General features: G+C 39.6%; 2 protein-coding genes across 2 annotated transcripts; both read left to right on the top strand.

The window, feature by feature from the left end:
• The first annotated feature begins 328 nt into the window (after nucleotides 1–328).
• st3gal3a (ST3 beta-galactoside alpha-2,3-sialyltransferase 3a) lies at nucleotides 329–8,563 on the top strand. Its single transcript, XM_029499679.1, has 11 exons — nucleotides 329–412; nucleotides 1,846–2,015; nucleotides 3,996–4,038; nucleotides 4,173–4,265; nucleotides 4,497–4,591; nucleotides 5,309–5,372; nucleotides 5,935–6,030; nucleotides 6,302–6,488; nucleotides 6,930–7,076; nucleotides 7,369–7,515; nucleotides 7,779–8,563. The coding sequence occupies exons 2-11, from the start codon at nucleotides 1,901–1,903 to the stop codon at nucleotides 7,881–7,883; spliced, it is 1,092 nt and encodes a 363-aa protein (XP_029355539.1). The 5' UTR covers nucleotides 329–412; nucleotides 1,846–1,900; the 3' UTR covers nucleotides 7,884–8,563.
• A 1,115-nt stretch (nucleotides 8,564–9,678) lies between these two features.
• rad54l (RAD54 like) lies at nucleotides 9,679–17,220 on the top strand. The gene is made up of 18 exons (XM_029500378.1): nucleotides 9,679–9,856; nucleotides 9,945–10,028; nucleotides 10,321–10,431; nucleotides 10,546–10,606; nucleotides 10,702–10,837; nucleotides 11,339–11,408; nucleotides 11,844–12,132; nucleotides 12,799–12,923; nucleotides 13,007–13,157; nucleotides 13,236–13,362; nucleotides 13,507–13,581; nucleotides 13,842–13,972; nucleotides 14,230–14,340; nucleotides 15,184–15,307; nucleotides 15,397–15,475; nucleotides 15,555–15,734; nucleotides 15,855–16,018; nucleotides 16,589–17,220. Exons 1-18 carry the CDS (start codon nucleotides 9,854–9,856, stop codon nucleotides 16,788–16,790), a joined length of 2,223 nt encoding a protein of 740 aa, XP_029356238.1. The 5' UTR covers nucleotides 9,679–9,853; the 3' UTR covers nucleotides 16,791–17,220.
• Nucleotides 17,221–17,457: the final 237 nt, after the last annotated feature.

Raw genomic sequence — 17,457 nt, 5'->3', positions numbered from 1 at the left:
ATTGACTGATGATCTAATAAGTCGAGCTTGCTATAGCCTACATTAAACAGGAATCAGCATATTTAGTTTTTATTATTAAATAAGATTTGGCAATTATGTAATTTTCACATCACAAAATAAAATAATGTTGGTTTGGTGACGGAGGGAGGAATCAGCTTTTCTGCCACCTTAGTTAGTAATATAATTGAGTCATAACTCTGTTAGAAAATGACATTTCAATATTTTGGATGTATTCTAATACTGCACATTATGACAGGAAGAACCGTACTCCTAAATATAACCATCAGCCGTGTCCTGGTAGGCTGAACTTTATTTCTTACCACCGTGACGTCCCTCCGGCAGTATCGGGTCGCAGTCAGTCCGGACTGGCCTGAGCCTCATGGAGCACACGGACATGATCGGCCCCCCAAACGTATGTTGATTAAATGTAGAGATTAAAAAAAAAAAAGAGCAGCAGGATGTTTTCACCTAATACTAATATTGAGCAATGTGTATCAAAAGCTCGGTGGCCGGCGTGTTTACAGGAAATACCGACGTGTCCGAGGTCAGCCTGAAAATCAACGGTACCCGTTTTAAAGGGCTGACAGCGGACAGCCGCTAGCAGCGACTCATGATGATCATCATTATTATTATTATTATTATCACCATTATTATTATTATTATTGTTATACATCCAGACGTTTCCTTGGTATCTCCGTTGTCACATTCATAGCGTGTGTCGAAGGATGCATCCTAAAACTGACTAGCTAATGTTATCCGGGCTAGCAGGCTAATGATCATTACTGTGAGGACAGAAAAACAAAGCTGCAGTCTAACTACTACATATTTGCTTGATTTGGGGTTTTGGGTCCTTATTACCTTGCAATGTGCAGTATTCATTTATTTTTTTGCCAGGACAGAAATTCTGTCACACAACAGAACTCCACTCAAAGTTTTAAGGAAATGGTGGAAATTATTATTATCATTTCTGAAATGTACTGTATAAAATATTGTTCATAATGAATATCATTCCTTCAGCTTTGTCATGGTCCACTCCACCTCTCTCACTCGCAAGCACAGTGATGCCAGACCAAGGAATAGGATGTGTTAAAAGCGACAAATACAAAGTGGAAAAGGAGTCACTTGAGATGAAGGATGTGCGTTTTGAAACCAGCTGTTAAGTTTGCATACCTCACTGAAGACCCAATGGTACAGTAGGGCTGAGCAAGGCCTTTGATCATTCACTTTTGCAGTTGATTTTAAATTCATGAACCAAATTAAACACCATGACCCCAAACTTAATCATTACAGGACCCAATCGCTTTCAAAAATATTGTCGTGAGTGTGTCTGTATCCAAACACGACAGTTGACACACTCTCACTTGAAGAATGAGTCTGTCTCGAAGCACAAATGAGCAGTTACTGAATAAAGACAGGTCCAGTGCAATTCTTGGTTTAAGGTTAGAATTCCAGTTGCTTAGGAGCATGGCCTGGCTTCTTCCCACATCTGAACTGACATTTGTACTGATGCTTATTCTCAGAGGAAGCCGTGGCCAAGCCGTCTCTGGTTTAACAGTGCATCGCTGGAAAGATATTACAGGAAGAAAAGAAGTGAAAATTAGCATGTTCACTGTTCAAGTGTTGTGTTTATGTCATCTCATGACAGGAGACAAATAGCCTCCCTACTTCTCAGCTTGGATCATTCTGAATAAAGACACTGTCTGGGAAAATTGCACTGTAGATGAGTTTGATAGTCCTGTTGACTGGTGCAGAATATCACAAAGTCAGCAATCTTTGTGTTTGTTTTAAGTAGTAAGATGGTGTGTATGTGTGCAGGTCTAATTTGTTTTTGTCCTGTTTTTCCAGTTTTATATCCTGTTCACACAGACTGTGTTGGATGTGCCATATGTGCTAGCTAGAGATGGGAGCAAAACTTGGTTGCAACCTGCTCGTGGGCCTGTGCTCCATGCTGGCCCTAGGAATCCTCTATTACGCACCAGGGAGGATCACTTTACAAGGCAGGGGCCACATATCATGTGAGTTTTCCTCTGATAAATAGGCATAATGCTTAAAAACAGACGAAAACAGTAAATTTGCTTGATTATCTCAATTTTCCATGAATCTTAATCTATAGTCAGAACATCTTGCTTTGAAAAGCCAGAAAAATCAATTCTACTCCTCTTCTGAAATTGTTTTTCATTGCAATTTAAGTCTTATATCATGATAAAGAACCAGTGAGGAACCAGTAACAATATAACAATATAATAAGGTTGGTCAAATACAAGTCCAGTTGCCTACGAATCAATTTTGAGAGAGAGGATCGGTCAATAAAGATATTGGTAATATTGAATAGGACTGGCGTTTAGAAGGGATGTAAATCTCTTAATTTTAAAGCCTTACTTAGCAAGTGTTATTTTGTGACTATTATTTTTGATATAAGTGACATAAATGTGACATAAATTTATGAATGAATGTATATTCATTGTTCAGTGCCCCCTAACAGTTAAGAGGTACTCAGCTAAAAAACCCTAAAACATTTTTAAGGGCATTTGAATTGATTGCTATATTTAACATATATTTTTTTAAATCTCACGTACCCCCATTTGAGAACCACTGCTCTAGAGGGCCCACCGCAACAAAATTTTTGGCAGTGCACATGACACAAATTACAATAGGCCAAGCCAATGAGACTCGAGATCCTCTGTGTTCATGGTAAGCTGAAACGTTACTCAAATAATAATAAAGATTACCTATCGCTTCTTCCTAACGCAAATAAGATTGACAACATGGCTGGTTTGTTGATGTAATTGATGTTGATGTTGTGTGTTATGCTATATTTATGCAGGGCCACAGTGAACTGTGTAATATGCTATTGACACGTATCTGATTATTTGCCCTCCTTAAAACGTCCATATGTTGGAAATTAAAGTAAACACGGTAAACCAGGACAGAGTGGGTGTGATGATGCACTGTAAAGAGGGTTCTTATTTCTGTATTTTCTATATACCTATATATAAGGTAACACCAAGTGCAGACTGGCAACTAATTTATTTGTTTCGATTCGATTAAGGTGGTAAATTCAGCTGTTTGGGCATGCTTTGCAAAGTTATATGCCTTTCTATAGAAAGTCTTAAACCTGACATTATATATCAGAGCAAAAACTATTGCAGGGTCCAGAGGGTGGGGGCAGCAACTGAAAAAGCTCTGTTCCCCTTAGGTCTGATGCTTAGTCCTGAGAGGGTGGAATAGAGGTTGGCGTCCGATGGTTGGAGACTACTGGAGGGAGTGTATGGGTGGAGAAGGTCTTTGAGGTAGGAGGGAGCAAGCCTGTGGAGGGATTTGAAGGCCAGTGGAGGCCCAGCTGACCGGGGTGATGTGGTCATGGTATTGGCGGTGAAGTGAAATGCCTGAATCAGAGCTTCAGCAGCTGAAAAGGAGAGAAATGGGCAGTATTGCGGAGGCAAAGGGGGCAGGGGGACACAGGGCTAAGCATTGGGCGGACAGGTGGGCAGGCTTTGTGAGAGATTTGGGGCCATTGAAGATCAGCTCAGATTTGAGGAAGTTTGAGGAAGTTTATTTGCATCCAGAGGTTAATAGCGGAGTGGTATGGGTGATGTTTTTTGCCATTTACCAGGGCTTTATCTGACTTATAATTTTGTAAGGTGAAGCGGATTTGGCTGTTCAATATGTAATTTTTACTAATAGTTCCTTTTATTCATATGAACTATCAGGCAATTACAAAATGTGTTGGCATCAGCGTCACGGATGATTTCAACCACATGAACACAGTGAAATGCAACAAAGAAACTGAAGAAAAGACTTTTAAATATTCATGTGAAATGTAATTCTAAAAAAATGCAATTTCTGGTGAGGAATAAATCAGGATACCTGCCACATTTATTCCCACTTTTATTGTATTTCAAACAACAACTTTCACTGTTATTGGATGATTCAAATTCTTGACATGCAGGCATATAATTTCTTTTTACCTACTTACCTCCTTTTGTTTTTTCCAGTGTATGATAAGCAAGGATTCATTCTGCAGCTGGATAGTAAACTGTGAGTATTCATTGTACTGTTAATAAGATTCACTACCAAGTCAAAGTCTTGGAGCTAAGCAACTGTGTTTATGCATCGTATCAGTGATGGCATAACGTAGATCATTGTCTGACTTAATTTTTTCATGTCTGAAGTCCTCTGGAGCTGATCTACGAGTACAATAATTCCCGTGAGGGTTCCTGTAAGCCTGGTTTTGCTGCTGCCAAGATGACTGCTATTTATCCAAAGTAAGAATACACGCCCTATGTGTGTGATGTTGTTGGCACTGCAGACTTGTCAAACCAATTGCTTGCAATTTGTCACAGCTTCTGTTCAGTATCAGGATCTGATGATTAATCAGCTTAGCAATTGAACTTGGCTACCCTTATGAGTTGGCACCAGAAATACTAGTCAGTTAAACACATTTGTAATAGATGAATTGTGCATATTTGTAACATATTTTTCTTTTGTATTAACAGGTTTTCCAAACCGGTACCCATATTCCTTGATCCAAATTACAAAAAATTCTCAAAGATTGGTGAATATTTACTTCCATTTGGAATAAAATCTCAAGGTATGTCTACACATTTGCGTCTTTGTAGTTGATCAACCCAAATTAAGGACCACTGCTCTCTAGTTACGATTGGATTTTCTAACCACTAGCTGCAAAACTAATTTGAATGGCCTGGCATCTGACCGTACTGAAGGATAAAAAACGCTGACTAATTTGGATAAAGCATTCTTTTGCATCTCATTTGTTTCAACAGTGCCAGTTCCCCTCTCCTTTTTCGGCTGTTTGAAGAGCCAATTGTCCCAAAGACTCATGTGTTCAGTGTTTTGCTTAGTTTGAGAATGTACTCGTGCGGTGGGTGGCATGCTGTCCAAGTGAAGTGCATACAGTTTAGAGGGAGAGTGTGACCCAGGATTTTTTTTTTTTTTTTTTGTAACTGCAAATGATACACGTCCCTAAAAATCAGAGAGACCAAAGTCAAACCTGATGACAACAAGATTTCTATCCTAAAGCCATGTTATATCCGCTCTCTCATTTGGTTAAGTTTTTCCCTCAGCTGTCAATTTCTTCGCATGCCCCAAAAGAGCCAGGGACGTGTATAAAGGCTCCCATGTTCCTCTCTTTAATAGCTGTATAGCATTGTAACATGTCTGCTTACCTAGAGCAGCCTCATTTGCCAATATGTCTAGTTTTGAATTTGATTGCATTAGGAGAGCGATTTCTGTAATCCTCACCTCACTTTTTACATTTCTCTACTTCTCCTCTCTATTTTATCTGCAGGAAAAATCTTAGATACTGTTCTTTCATCAACTAAGAGCTATGGCCTTGGAGAGGAGCTTGAAAGGTACAATGGTGCAAATCTAGCCTTGCTCCGATACACACAGGGACTTTAGAGTACTTGTATACTGTTGACAAGTCAGTCTGAAACTTTTTAGAACGTACAGATGCTGAGGTGCCAATCTTTTTTTTTCCTCATAAAATCAAGTAATCTGTATTCAGAGTGTGTGCATAGTGCAGCTTCTGACAACATAAGCACTGTGGTCTCAGGCACCCGCAGAGACACACACACACAACTCTTAAAGACTGAGTACCTATCGGGTTCATCATTCATATAAGGCAGCAGACACTAGATACATTTACAATGTCTGTATTGTTCCTATTTTAATCAATTGAATGCTGCATATTCCACAATATATAGCTTTAGGAAACATGCTTGTTTTGTTTAAGGAATTAATTATGATTACTTTATGGTTTTGAACCATGAATTTATGTTTCAACATTTCTTCCTATCATTATTAATGCCACCATAAAAACAGACTTTTAATTTAATATTTTCTTTACATGTGTTTTTTGCTGCAAAGAAATCTTGTACCAAATCAAAATGGTGTATCTTCTCTGTGTTACAGTTTGAGCTGTAAGACATGCATCATTGTAGGCAATGGAGGAATCCTATCCAACAAGTCTCTGGGACACAGGATTGATCAGTACGATGTGGTGGTCAGGTATATTATGGCACATCCATACTACTACCACTGGGTGACCTAAGGCTAAGGCTTGGTCCCATACAAGTGTGAAAGCACAAATACTAAAAGGAACAGCCTCAAATTCCAAAGGATAAAATCATATATTGAGAAAATGCACACTCCCCATAAAGTCCAGGAGTGTGTCTGATTTTTTTTTTTTTTTTTTTTGGGGGGGGGGCGGGGTATTTTGTTTTCTTGTGTTCTACAAAAACATTTTGTGATTCATTGATTTTCCAGGTTTGTGTTGCAGGTTAAATGCGGCCCCAGTGAAGGGCTTTGAGAAAGATGTTGGCTCCAAGACCACCATGAGGATCACTTATCCAGAGGGAGCCATCCAAAAGATAGAGCGCTATGAGGCGCATTCTTTATTCGTCCTTTCTGCCTTTAAATCTGTAGACCTCAAATGGCTTCAACAAGTGGTGTTCAACCAAACGCCGGTAACGTAGCTCAACACTTTGTTTTGCCACTGCAGCATAAATACATTAGTAACAACATAAATGCAAAGCTCAATTTAAAAGTGGGAGATGTCCCTGATCACTGAATTACTCATTTGAAGCATGCAGACCACACAAAACTGGACAAAACCTCAAAGTTCAGTGTTCAGTATTTTATCCAAATGACATCTAAATCAAAATAATGCATTCACATGGTGAGCTGGCATATTCTCCTCAGCTTTGGAACAGTCTCCATGCATGAAAAGCTCCATAAAGCTGGTGAGCAGGTTGTTAACTGGGTCTGTCTGCAGTTTGTTGCAGAGCATGGAAAAGTAAATTTATTAGCTTTTTCAATTAAACCAGCTACCTGCTGCAGGAAACAAAGTACTGAGCAGTTAATACACAGTCAAAACAGGTTGAATTTTTTCACGCTTTGTCTTTCAGAGCAGCTCCGAAGGCTTTTGGAAGTCGGTGGCCCTAAAAGTTCCAAGGGAGCCAGCTGACATACGCATCCTGAACCCTTACTTCATTCAGGAAGCATCTTTCAATCTGATAGGCTTACCTTACAAAAATGGACAGATGGGCAGAGGGGTGAGAGACCATTGTTTTCCTAGCAGGTACATTCTATTCAGTTTAGGTGGAGGAGTAGCAGACAGCTTTACCACAGCTGTTCGTTGTGTGTTTCACATCAGATCTGAAGCATTTTTGTATTTGTGATAACATAATATTAAAAGCAGTGTTTGCTTTTAGACTTTTTTAGGTTTAATGTAGGTGGTCAGCTTCCGGCATCGGCTCTTTGCAAACAGATAGCAGAGTCATTGTTCTGGGTTACAAATCATGGTCCATGCATTGTACAAACCTTTTCAATTTGTCTGTTATTCAGAATATCCCAACCTTGGGGACAGTTGCCATAACGATGGCCCTTCATATCTGTGATGAAGTAGCTGTGGTTGGATTTGGGTACAACCTGAGCACTCCTCATGCCCCATTGCACTACTATGAGAAAATCATGATGTCAGCCATAAAAAAGGTACCTGATGATCTGATTTTTTAAGATGCCACACTTTATCGGTGCAGTTTTCTGTAGGATATAAAGTCATATATATATATAAATATTTATAAAAAAATCCTTGCTATTACAAGGGCTTTGGCAATCATATGTTTATTTCTTTTGTTATGTTATGCTGAAGTACAATAGGCCTTTTTATCTGCAGCAAACTTTTGATGCTCAACTGTTTAGTGTACTGTTCGGTCTACACCAAATCTCCTTTCTGTTCTTCTCCCCCTCTGCAGTCCTGGACTCACAATATAGCTAAAGAGAAGGAGTTCCTGGTGAAGCTGGTGAAGGGTGGTGTTATCCAAGACTGGACCAATGGGATCTGTGGTGCAAAATGCTGATAGCCTGGCTTCCTGGCCTACAACACTGTACTGCTTCAGTAACTGAAGACAGGCTTTCAAGGCTTTGAAGACCATTCTGTCAGCAGAGAACCAAAGCTCTACTGCAGTACGGTCACTGGAGAGAGACCAGATGCATGTGATGCTTATTGGCCAGGGCAGGTGGGCAGTGTCGCACATATATTGACATATCGCTGTTGGCTCCTGCATTGTACCACTTGTATCACAGAATTTTGCTTATCCTAGTTGCAGTGTAAATAAACATGGATTTGGTGCCCTGGCTGAGTGTTAGTTTTGCAAATCAAACCTCATAAAACCTCTACAATGAGGAGACATTGAAAATTTAACATTTGCCGAGAATACCTCTACAAGTGTCCTTCACCTTGGATATCTGAATGTATTCAAATCTTTAGTTGCTGATTTACATCTTTATATCTTTCTACATTAAACATGATGAATACTACATGATACAAGTCAGCTGCCTCTGACCTGTCTCTCATGCTGGAGGGTAAATATTTTTATCAAAGCAATATGCTAGTAATCATGGTTTGTTCGATCAGCATCTATATGAAGCTACAGAGCTGGAGCAGAATTACCTGGCTAATAACACAGATACAGAAAAGCTGGACCATGTTTGTAAGAGTGAGGCAACAGTCTACCAGGATCCCTCAAGACTCCATCCTGTGACCACTGGATGTGTATTTTGCCTCCAGCACAACTGGTGCACAGCACTCATGTGAAATTAACAAATGTATAAGACAATTAAAAGTATGACAGATTTAAAATTAGTATTTAACAGTTTATTTACAGACCTCTTTATTTACACAAGTAGAGTATAGTCAAAAAGTATGGATTATCATCAGCAGTCTGTCTTCTAGGCAAAAGTTCACAGGGAGCCTATCCACTCAGCATTCATCACACTTGTATAATAAATCATCAACAAAAAATGTGAAATGAAAACATTTTTAAGTTCACTAGTGCACATTAGTATCTTTTCAAGATAAAAATTTAAACATTTAAAATGTGCAATCTGAAAATACAATTTCTAATTAAAGCGGAACAAAACAATAAATAAAGAATTAGATAACTCTAGATAACAAAAGAAGTTAAAAAATATATAAAGACATACGAAATTCATAAGACATCTCTCAAAGATCAGTGACACTTCAAGTTGAACTAAGGTCAGACAGTCCAATAATGTTCGATGTGCTGTAGTATTGGAATGATGCACTTAGTATGAAGAGTGCTGTTTCTGTCAGGGATCCCTCTCTGGATTCCTTAATGTGCACGTCTGCACATGTGCATACTGCTGCAATATCATAACTGATCTCAGACAGGTAAAGGTTGTACTTGGCTTTAAGACCAATCTCTCTGTAAGGCATTACCTTGGCGCCCAGTTCTACAGTGACGAAGCTTACTCTCTGTGCTAAAAAAATAAATAAATAAGGAACTGGTATATAAAAATATAAGCAACCAATTAATATTTATAAATGGTCTAAATGGAAATGTCAAAAATGTTTCCTCATATACATGTATGTATGTAGATTTTTGAGTAAATTATTATTAGATCATTTATCCAATTGGATGTTAAAAAATATTAGCTCTTTGACTTGATATTGGTGAAAAAGTATGTAACATGAAAAAGATAATGAATAAGATCGCAGTACGTTGAACGCCACAGCAACCGCGCGGCAGTCTGTTTGACCTTTCAGACTTGCCGTAGCTCCGTGTTTGTGTAACATTTAGCGCGAATTTGAATGGCAACCCGGCGTAAATCTCTGCCATGGGGAAGTTACGGTAGTGCGTGAATAAAATCTTTAGCCTGACACCCGAGCTTACCCTTCACTTACTCTTTCTGGGAGCTCACAGACGGACATGGGCGTCTCCTCCCGGCCGTGAAGCGGTCGAGCCTGCGCCTGTTTCTGGGTAACCTGCCGAGTCAACAGACGGATTCATCAGGGAGCAAAATAAAGATGGTGGGCAAGCCAAGTTTGATGGTTGATTTCCACGACGCTTCCGACTGTTACTGTCCTTTAGGGTAAACATTTCAAATGCTTTTCGCAGAGACGCAGTCTTGCTCCCAGTCAAGTCGCTAAACGAAAGCAAGCAGGGACTTCCGGCGAAGACGAAGAGTGGACATGTAGGAGTGTGAGTAAAGCCATTCACAGATGAAACCGCGTTACATGTTTACGTGTCTGTCACCTGCAGCACAATTCAGCTGTCATCGGAAATCATGTGTTTTCCTTTTTCGCTGATTTGGTCCAAATGGTCCAACATATAGGGAATGGATAAATGAGGCCCAAATGGGTTTTCTTCATAATATCAAGAAAACTACTTTCTCCAGATCTGGTTTGTTTTGAAAACGAAAAAAAAAAAAAAAATCACGAGTGTTAACAAATGTTTGTAATAATTGCTCTAAAGGATTAATCATTTTTCACAGGATAAAAGAACAAAGGGTGATGGAGCGGACAGAGAAAACCATATCTCCCCCTTCAGAAAGCCTCAGACTCAGCTCCACAACCGTCCCGCTTCTATGGATGGGGACAAACATGTAAGCATTGTTGAGGACTATCAAGTTTAACCTTTGCATACACTTTGCTGGTGACACCAATGATCACAATTCGATGCCACTGGCACAGTCAAATATTTAAAATCCTTTCTACAGGAGGCGTTTATTAGAAGTATCCTCTCCAAGCCGTTTAAGATACCCATTCCAAATTACACAGGTAACAATTTTCTTATCACTTGCTCCCCTTTTGTGTTGTGATTACTACATACTACAAGGACTATTTCACCTGCTCTCTTGGTGAATCTGTCACAGGCTCGCTGGGAATCAGGGTGCTTGGTCTCAAGCGTGCAGGAGTAAGGAAAGCCCTTCATGATCCCTATGCAGAGGATGCTTTGGTTCTGTATGATCCCCCAACCCTGAGTGCTCATGACCTAATCAAAGCTGACAAGTAGGTTCAAATCAATAGGTTTCATCATCTCTTACTTGGTTAACTCTCCCCAAATAGAAGCAAGTGATTGAGTAGAAATTATTAACCTTGTTTCAGTACAATTTGAAAGAGTTTACAAAATGAATGACATTGGTTTAAGAGAAAGTTAAGAGCAGTCCCATTAAATTATTTATGCGGATCAAATGTATTTCTGAAAATAAGTTGTGCGGCTATTAGATAATACTCATAGTTAAGATGAATGCAGCTGCACTGACATACGTGTGTGTGTGTGTGTGTGTGTATGCAAAATGAGATCACTGAGGTGAGGAAGGAATTACTTTGAACACACCACAACTGCATTCTTTTTTTTTTTAAGTGAACAAAAATGGAAAGTATCAGAGCAGAGGAATGGCTTTATACTTCAAAATTCACCAGCATATGCAATTTGAACAGAAGTGACCATATGTAGTTGACTTGACCATGGTAAAAATGTTTAACAGGACCTGTCTTTTTCCTGTGTAGAGAAAAACTACCAGTCCATGTTGTTGTGGATCCAGTTTTAGGAAAAGTGCTCAGACCCCACCAGAGAGAGGTAAAAGATTTATTTTCTTTACTGATCCAAGTGAGAATAGAATTTCCATATCTGCTTTAATTAAGATCTACACTTGTGTATCTCTGGAAAGATGAGAGGCCAGTTCAATCTTGACCTCAACATAGTAGACAAACACAAAACAAACACAAGTAGAAGTGATAGCCCTGGTCATTAATTGAGAGGTTTTGGGATGTAGCCTTGCATAGTCAGTATATTACCTGCATTAGATCAGGATGCTGCCAGCGAGGACCAAGGCATGCTAAATCAACACTGATCTGAATCTGCTACATAATGTGCTGATTATGGTCTTCTCACAAGCTCTTACTTCTAAACACCTTCATCAGTAAGAGGGGTTACGAAGAACCATGAGAAGCAAGTACATAAAGTAAAATATATTTCTTTCACATGAAACCTGAATGTCTTTGATTTCTGAAGGGGGTGAAATTCCTCTGGGAGTGTGTGACGGGCAGACGCATCTCAGGATCATATGGCTGCATCATGGCTGATGAGATGGGCCTGGGGAAGACTTTGCAATGTATCACCCTTATGTGGACTTTGCTGCGCCAAAGCCCTGATGCTAAGCCAGAGATAGACAAGGCCATTGTGGTTTCACCTTCCAGTCTAGTTCGCAACTGGTACAATGAAGTAGCAAAGTGGTTGGGAGGACGCATTACGCCAGTTGCCATCGATGGAGGTTCAAAGGAAAACATCGATAGAGATCTAGGTACATTACCTCTCCTCCTGTCTCAGTATTGATGCCCACATAAAAGATCATACAAATCTGGGGATCTTTGTACCTTGTAATGTACCAACAGGTTGATCAGAAGGAGCCTGATCTTTGTGTTTTACTCATTTTAATGTCTTTTTCAATGCGATGGCTAGTCAAACAAGTATACGGAATTAAAATGTTTCTTTTATTTACATTTTGAAACATCATGCACAATGTCCTATTGGATAATTGCCTCTTTTAATAATCAAACCATCATCTGTGTTGTTCTTTGATTCACACATTATATCACCACTAATATTAAGCCAAAAGTAAAAAACAAAGCAAATACCAGCTCTGTTTCCAACATAATGCATCAAATGAAAATAATCAAATCTAAACTTGATTTCAGTCACTTAATTAAAAGACTTCAAGACTTGAAACTCTCTTGGGTCTATCTTTAAAATCCACTGATTTGATCTGGACATCTTAATCTGATGACCTTCCTTTGGTGCTTAACAGGTGTTCCTGTCAGTGGGCACTTTGAAATTTGGCTAAATATCACAGGGTCACACAAATCATAAGCAGTCGTCATTGGCCGTTGCTTTTTGTGTATACCAGTGTCTTTATTTATAATACAGTAAAAAGAAAATGTTAATTGGATTGTTTTCCTTCAACTTGTAGTGAACTTCATCTCTCAGCATGGTTTGAGAGTCCCTACACCAGTCCTGATCATTTCATATGAGACATTTCGACTCCATGCTGAGGTGCTGCACAAAGGCCAAGTTGGACTTGTAATCTGTGACGAGGTACTGCATCCTCTTCATCACACTGTAGAAGTCTCACTGATTGTTTTCTCAGTAGTGTAACTTTAATATTTGTGTGTGTGCAGGGCCATCGGCTAAAGAACTCAGACAATCAGACATACCAGGCCTTAAATGCCATGAGAGCCCAGAGGAGAGTGCTGATATCAGGCACACCCATCCAGAACGACCTGCTGGAGTACTTCAGCCTAGTCCACTTTGTGAATGCTGGGATTCTCGGTAAGCATTGATCTAGATGCACAAAATAGGCAAACTCTCCGCATTTATTTATTTATTTATTTATTACCTTTGTGGCAGGTACGGCACAGGAGTTTAAAAAACGATTTGAGCTTCCCATCCTTAGGGGTCGAGATGCAGATGCCAGTGAAAGAGACCGAGAGGTTGGAGAGGAGAAACTCAAAGAGCTGATCAGCATTGTCAACAGGTGCTGGTCCCTTCTGAATTGCTCACATTATGAAGATTTTCTCCATATTATCCACTGAATTGTGATGAGTGCAGACTTTTCCCAGATTTTTCACTCATTGGGATTTCTTTCCCTCTGTAAAACTGATGTTTTCTGCCTCACCAGGTGTTTGATAAGAAGAACATCTGATATCTTGTCCAAATATCTTCCAGTGAAAATTGAGCAAGTTGTGTGTTGCAGGTAGGTTGATCCATTTCTCTGAGAAGATTTAAAGAAAAAAGAAAGCTGTAATGTTTGTTTGTTTCTTGTTAAATTGTTGGCATGACAATATATTGTAGGTGTTTGTCACAAATCGTACACATGTACATACTTTTTAGATGTTCCAGTTTCAGCAGCAGAACCTAAAAACATTCCAAGTTTAAGCTAGAATTCATAATGTTGTCGGTATATCATTTGCAGAGTGCTTTGATTTAAACATGACCGTGGCTGTGTCCTTGCAGGCTAACTCCTCTGCAGACAGAGCTCTATAAACACTTCCTGAGAAAGGCCAAATCTGTAAGAACATTACAGGAGGGCAAAATTAGTGTGTCTGCCCTGTCCTCCATCACGTCACTGAAGAAACTGTGCAATCGTAAGTGCTTAAACCTTTTAACAACAACATGATGGCAATAAACACAGTAAAACCTGAACATGATGATATAAACATAAGTTTGTCCTAACTGTCAGTTTCTCAAGAAACATTTTATCCCACAAGTTCAATAAAAAACTTGAAGGGAAAATGAAGCTGAGATATATTTTTTCATCAATCATCAATCATATAGTACCCACACACACACACGTTCAAAATCATCTGCCACTTGACGAAACCACTAATTTGTTGTCCCCCAGATCCTGCACTTATCTATGAGAAGTGTGTTGAGGGCGAGGAGGGTTTTGAGGGAGCTCTGAATCTGTTTCCACCTGACTACTCTACCAAAGTTGTGGAGCCTCAGCTGTCTGGTAAGAAAATGCACAACAGAGCTCAGTCCAGCTCTCATGGTGTATAAATACTACAGTCTACTGCTGCTTCATGACATATGTAGTTAAGGTTCAGCTGAAATATAATTTAAACCTGATGGGGCTGCTGGTACGGCGTCTTCCTACCAATGGTGGCAAGGGCACTACATCCCCTGGGAATTATAAGGTTTTTCCCATGTTCTTCCTTTCGCTTTTTAAGTGCACAGAACAGAACTGATGAACCTTTTGTTTTCAGGAGGATTCCAAAAAGAGCAGAGACAAAACCATAGCAAAACACCATGTATATTGTTTATAATTGGAGCTACTGTGTTCACCTGATGTTCCGTTAAGTTATTGACACAAGTCGTTTACGTTATGTTCCCACATTATAGCTCTGAATCATCTTTGTGCTCACTGAAGATTTGTTGTTCAGTGCACCTGCACTCAGTGGAGCATGTAGGGGATTTAAACATTTTCTCTGAGGAAGTGAAGACTGAAACCTAGTCAAAAGAGGGAGTCCTGGACTTGAAATTTAAAACAAGTACCAATTGTTTGCAAGTTTGCCATAACAAATTATAATGATCAATGTTAGAAAGGTTTTTTTTTTTTTCTCCTCCAAAGTGAACGAAACCAGTCTTGGTAGCTTTTATTCATGTAGCAGTTCAGCCTTACTAGATAAAGACAGCAGAGAATGAAAGTAAATGTGGGGGCAGACAAAGGGGTAACTGGGGCTGAATTTGCATCCAGGCTGATGTTGTAACAACTTGGCATCTCTTTTGAAACACTCAGGTGTCTGTCTGTCAACTGTCATGTTTCTATTCATTGAAAATGTCCCTCTTTTTCCAGGAAAGATGCTGGTTCTTGATTACATCCTAGCATTAACAAGGACAACAACAAGTGACAAAGTGGTGCTCATCTCCAACTACACTCAAACCATGGATCTCTTTGAAAAGCTGTGCAGAGCTAGGAGGTGATCTTTAGCAAACCACCATTTAATTGGGTATGCTATATGATTTATCCCTTTAAATAAAAAAACAACACTCTCTTGGCCTTTTACAGCTACCCATATGTTCGACTGGATGGCACCATGTCCATTAAGAAAAGAGCCAAGATTGTGGAAAGGTTCAACAGTTCAACTGTGAGTCTTTCTTTCTTTTAAATGACTGTATAACCTTTGAGAAGCAGTTAACTAGCATCTGAATTATTTTACTTCTCAGAGCCCAGAGTTCATCTTCATGCTGAGCAGCAAGGCCGGTGGATGTGGTCTGAATTTGATTGGTGCCAATCGCTTAGTGATGTTTGATCCTGACTGGAATCCAGCCAATGATGAGCAAGCAATGGCACGAGTGTGGCGAGACGGCCAGAAAAAGACATGCTATATCTACAGACTGCTCTCTGTCAGTTCAATAAATTAATATATGACTTTTAATGCATTATCATATTAGATGTGCCAGGGCAGCAAGGACATGTTGGACGATGCATAGTTTCATACCAAACTTGCACATCTTTGTTTACAGACAGGAACAATTGAGGAGAAGATTCTGCAGAGGCAGGCCCATAAGAAAGCCCTGAGCAGCTGTGTGGTGGATGAGGAGACGGATGTAGAGCGTCACTTCTCGCTGGGTGTACTTAAAGAACTCTTTACTCTTAATGAAGAGACCATTAGTGACACACATGACAGGTAAAAGAAATGTATGTGATTGCTGAGAACTGATTAACTTTATAAGTATAGACAGTAAATCTAAACTCACCCCTCAAATTCAAATTAATATGACACAGCAAAGTTCAGTAGGATTTTTCCTCTAGCTCTCGCATGGTCAATATCTAGTGCACGAAAATAACAACAATCGGACCTCATGATCTGACCAATATGACAGAGAAACCTCTGTTATTCAGTGCTTAAATGTTTATGGTGAGAATTGCGACATTCCCTGAGTAAAAGACATATCCAGGATTAACTTTGAAATCAGACATTCAAAGCTAACCCACAGTTTCATAATGGCAGAGAGCACTGCTACAGCAAGACATTAAATATGTCTGATACGATAAAAAGAGAGATGATGTTTTAACGTCAGAGAAAGTTACATTAGAAACTTGTGCATGTGAAACCTGTATAAAATTCACACCAAGCACAGCGTACACACACTGTACTGCTGAAGTATTTTATCTACAGTTTCAAATATTTCACATCTCGGGAATGTATGATCATAATGTACATCGTACATTGAAGCATCTTCGTTGCCCTCCTTAGGTTTCACTGCCACCGCTGTGTAAATGGCAGAGAAGTTCGGCCACCTGCAGATGAATCTGACTGCACCAGTGACCTTTCCCAGTGGAACCACTGCTTCAGCAAGAAGGGCCTTAAGGACCAAGTGTTGAAAGCCTCCTGGGATGCTGCTGTGTCCTTTGTCTTCTACCAGCGCTCTCATGAGGAACAGAAGGGTGCAGTATAGCAGGAGAAATGCTCCAGGCTGCCTGCCATACTGCCCCTTGTGTATATAGTGATATTTATTTATTATCTATATTTTCTGTTGAATATTTTATCAAAGCAGAAAGAATAAAGGACTGACTTTATTAGATATGTATGAATGATTGGTGACAGATTTCTGTTTAAAAGGGATGCCCAGATGTGGCTTTATTCCCACCAGTTGAAAATGTTACAGTCCCACATATTGTTGTGGAGTCAGACATACTTTGGCCAAAAACTGGATTTTCTCCTGAGCATGGAAACTCACACGAAGACAACTACTAAGGATAACTAATCACTTTTTTGTAAAGTGTGGCCATCACTCCTCACAGTCCACTGTCAGTGAAAGTCAGTGGCGGCTGAAAGGAGCTCAGTCTGTATGCATTAATCTCTGTTTAACATATGTACACCTGCTAATTCAGATAAATCCATAAAAAAGTGTTTGGCCTCAGATTTGGAGCCAGTGTGGGTGTGTTTTCACTGTACTGGGTCAGACTAAACTGGCTTTGGAAACGGGTGCAACAGCTCTTGATGTATTGCCGCTCTTTGTATTTCCGTCGATGTAACTTTAAAACTATTAATGATGTTAGTTGCTGTTGGAATCTGTCCGTGGTCTTCTAACACGTTCTCTCTCACGACGCGCCTGCGTCATA

Source organism: Echeneis naucrates, chromosome 4 (genome assembly GCF_900963305.1).
Source record: "Echeneis naucrates chromosome 4, fEcheNa1.1, whole genome shotgun sequence".
Classification (NCBI taxonomy): domain Eukaryota; kingdom Metazoa; phylum Chordata; class Actinopteri; order Carangiformes; family Echeneidae; genus Echeneis; species Echeneis naucrates.
This window is presented reverse-complemented; position numbering and strand designations above follow the sequence as displayed.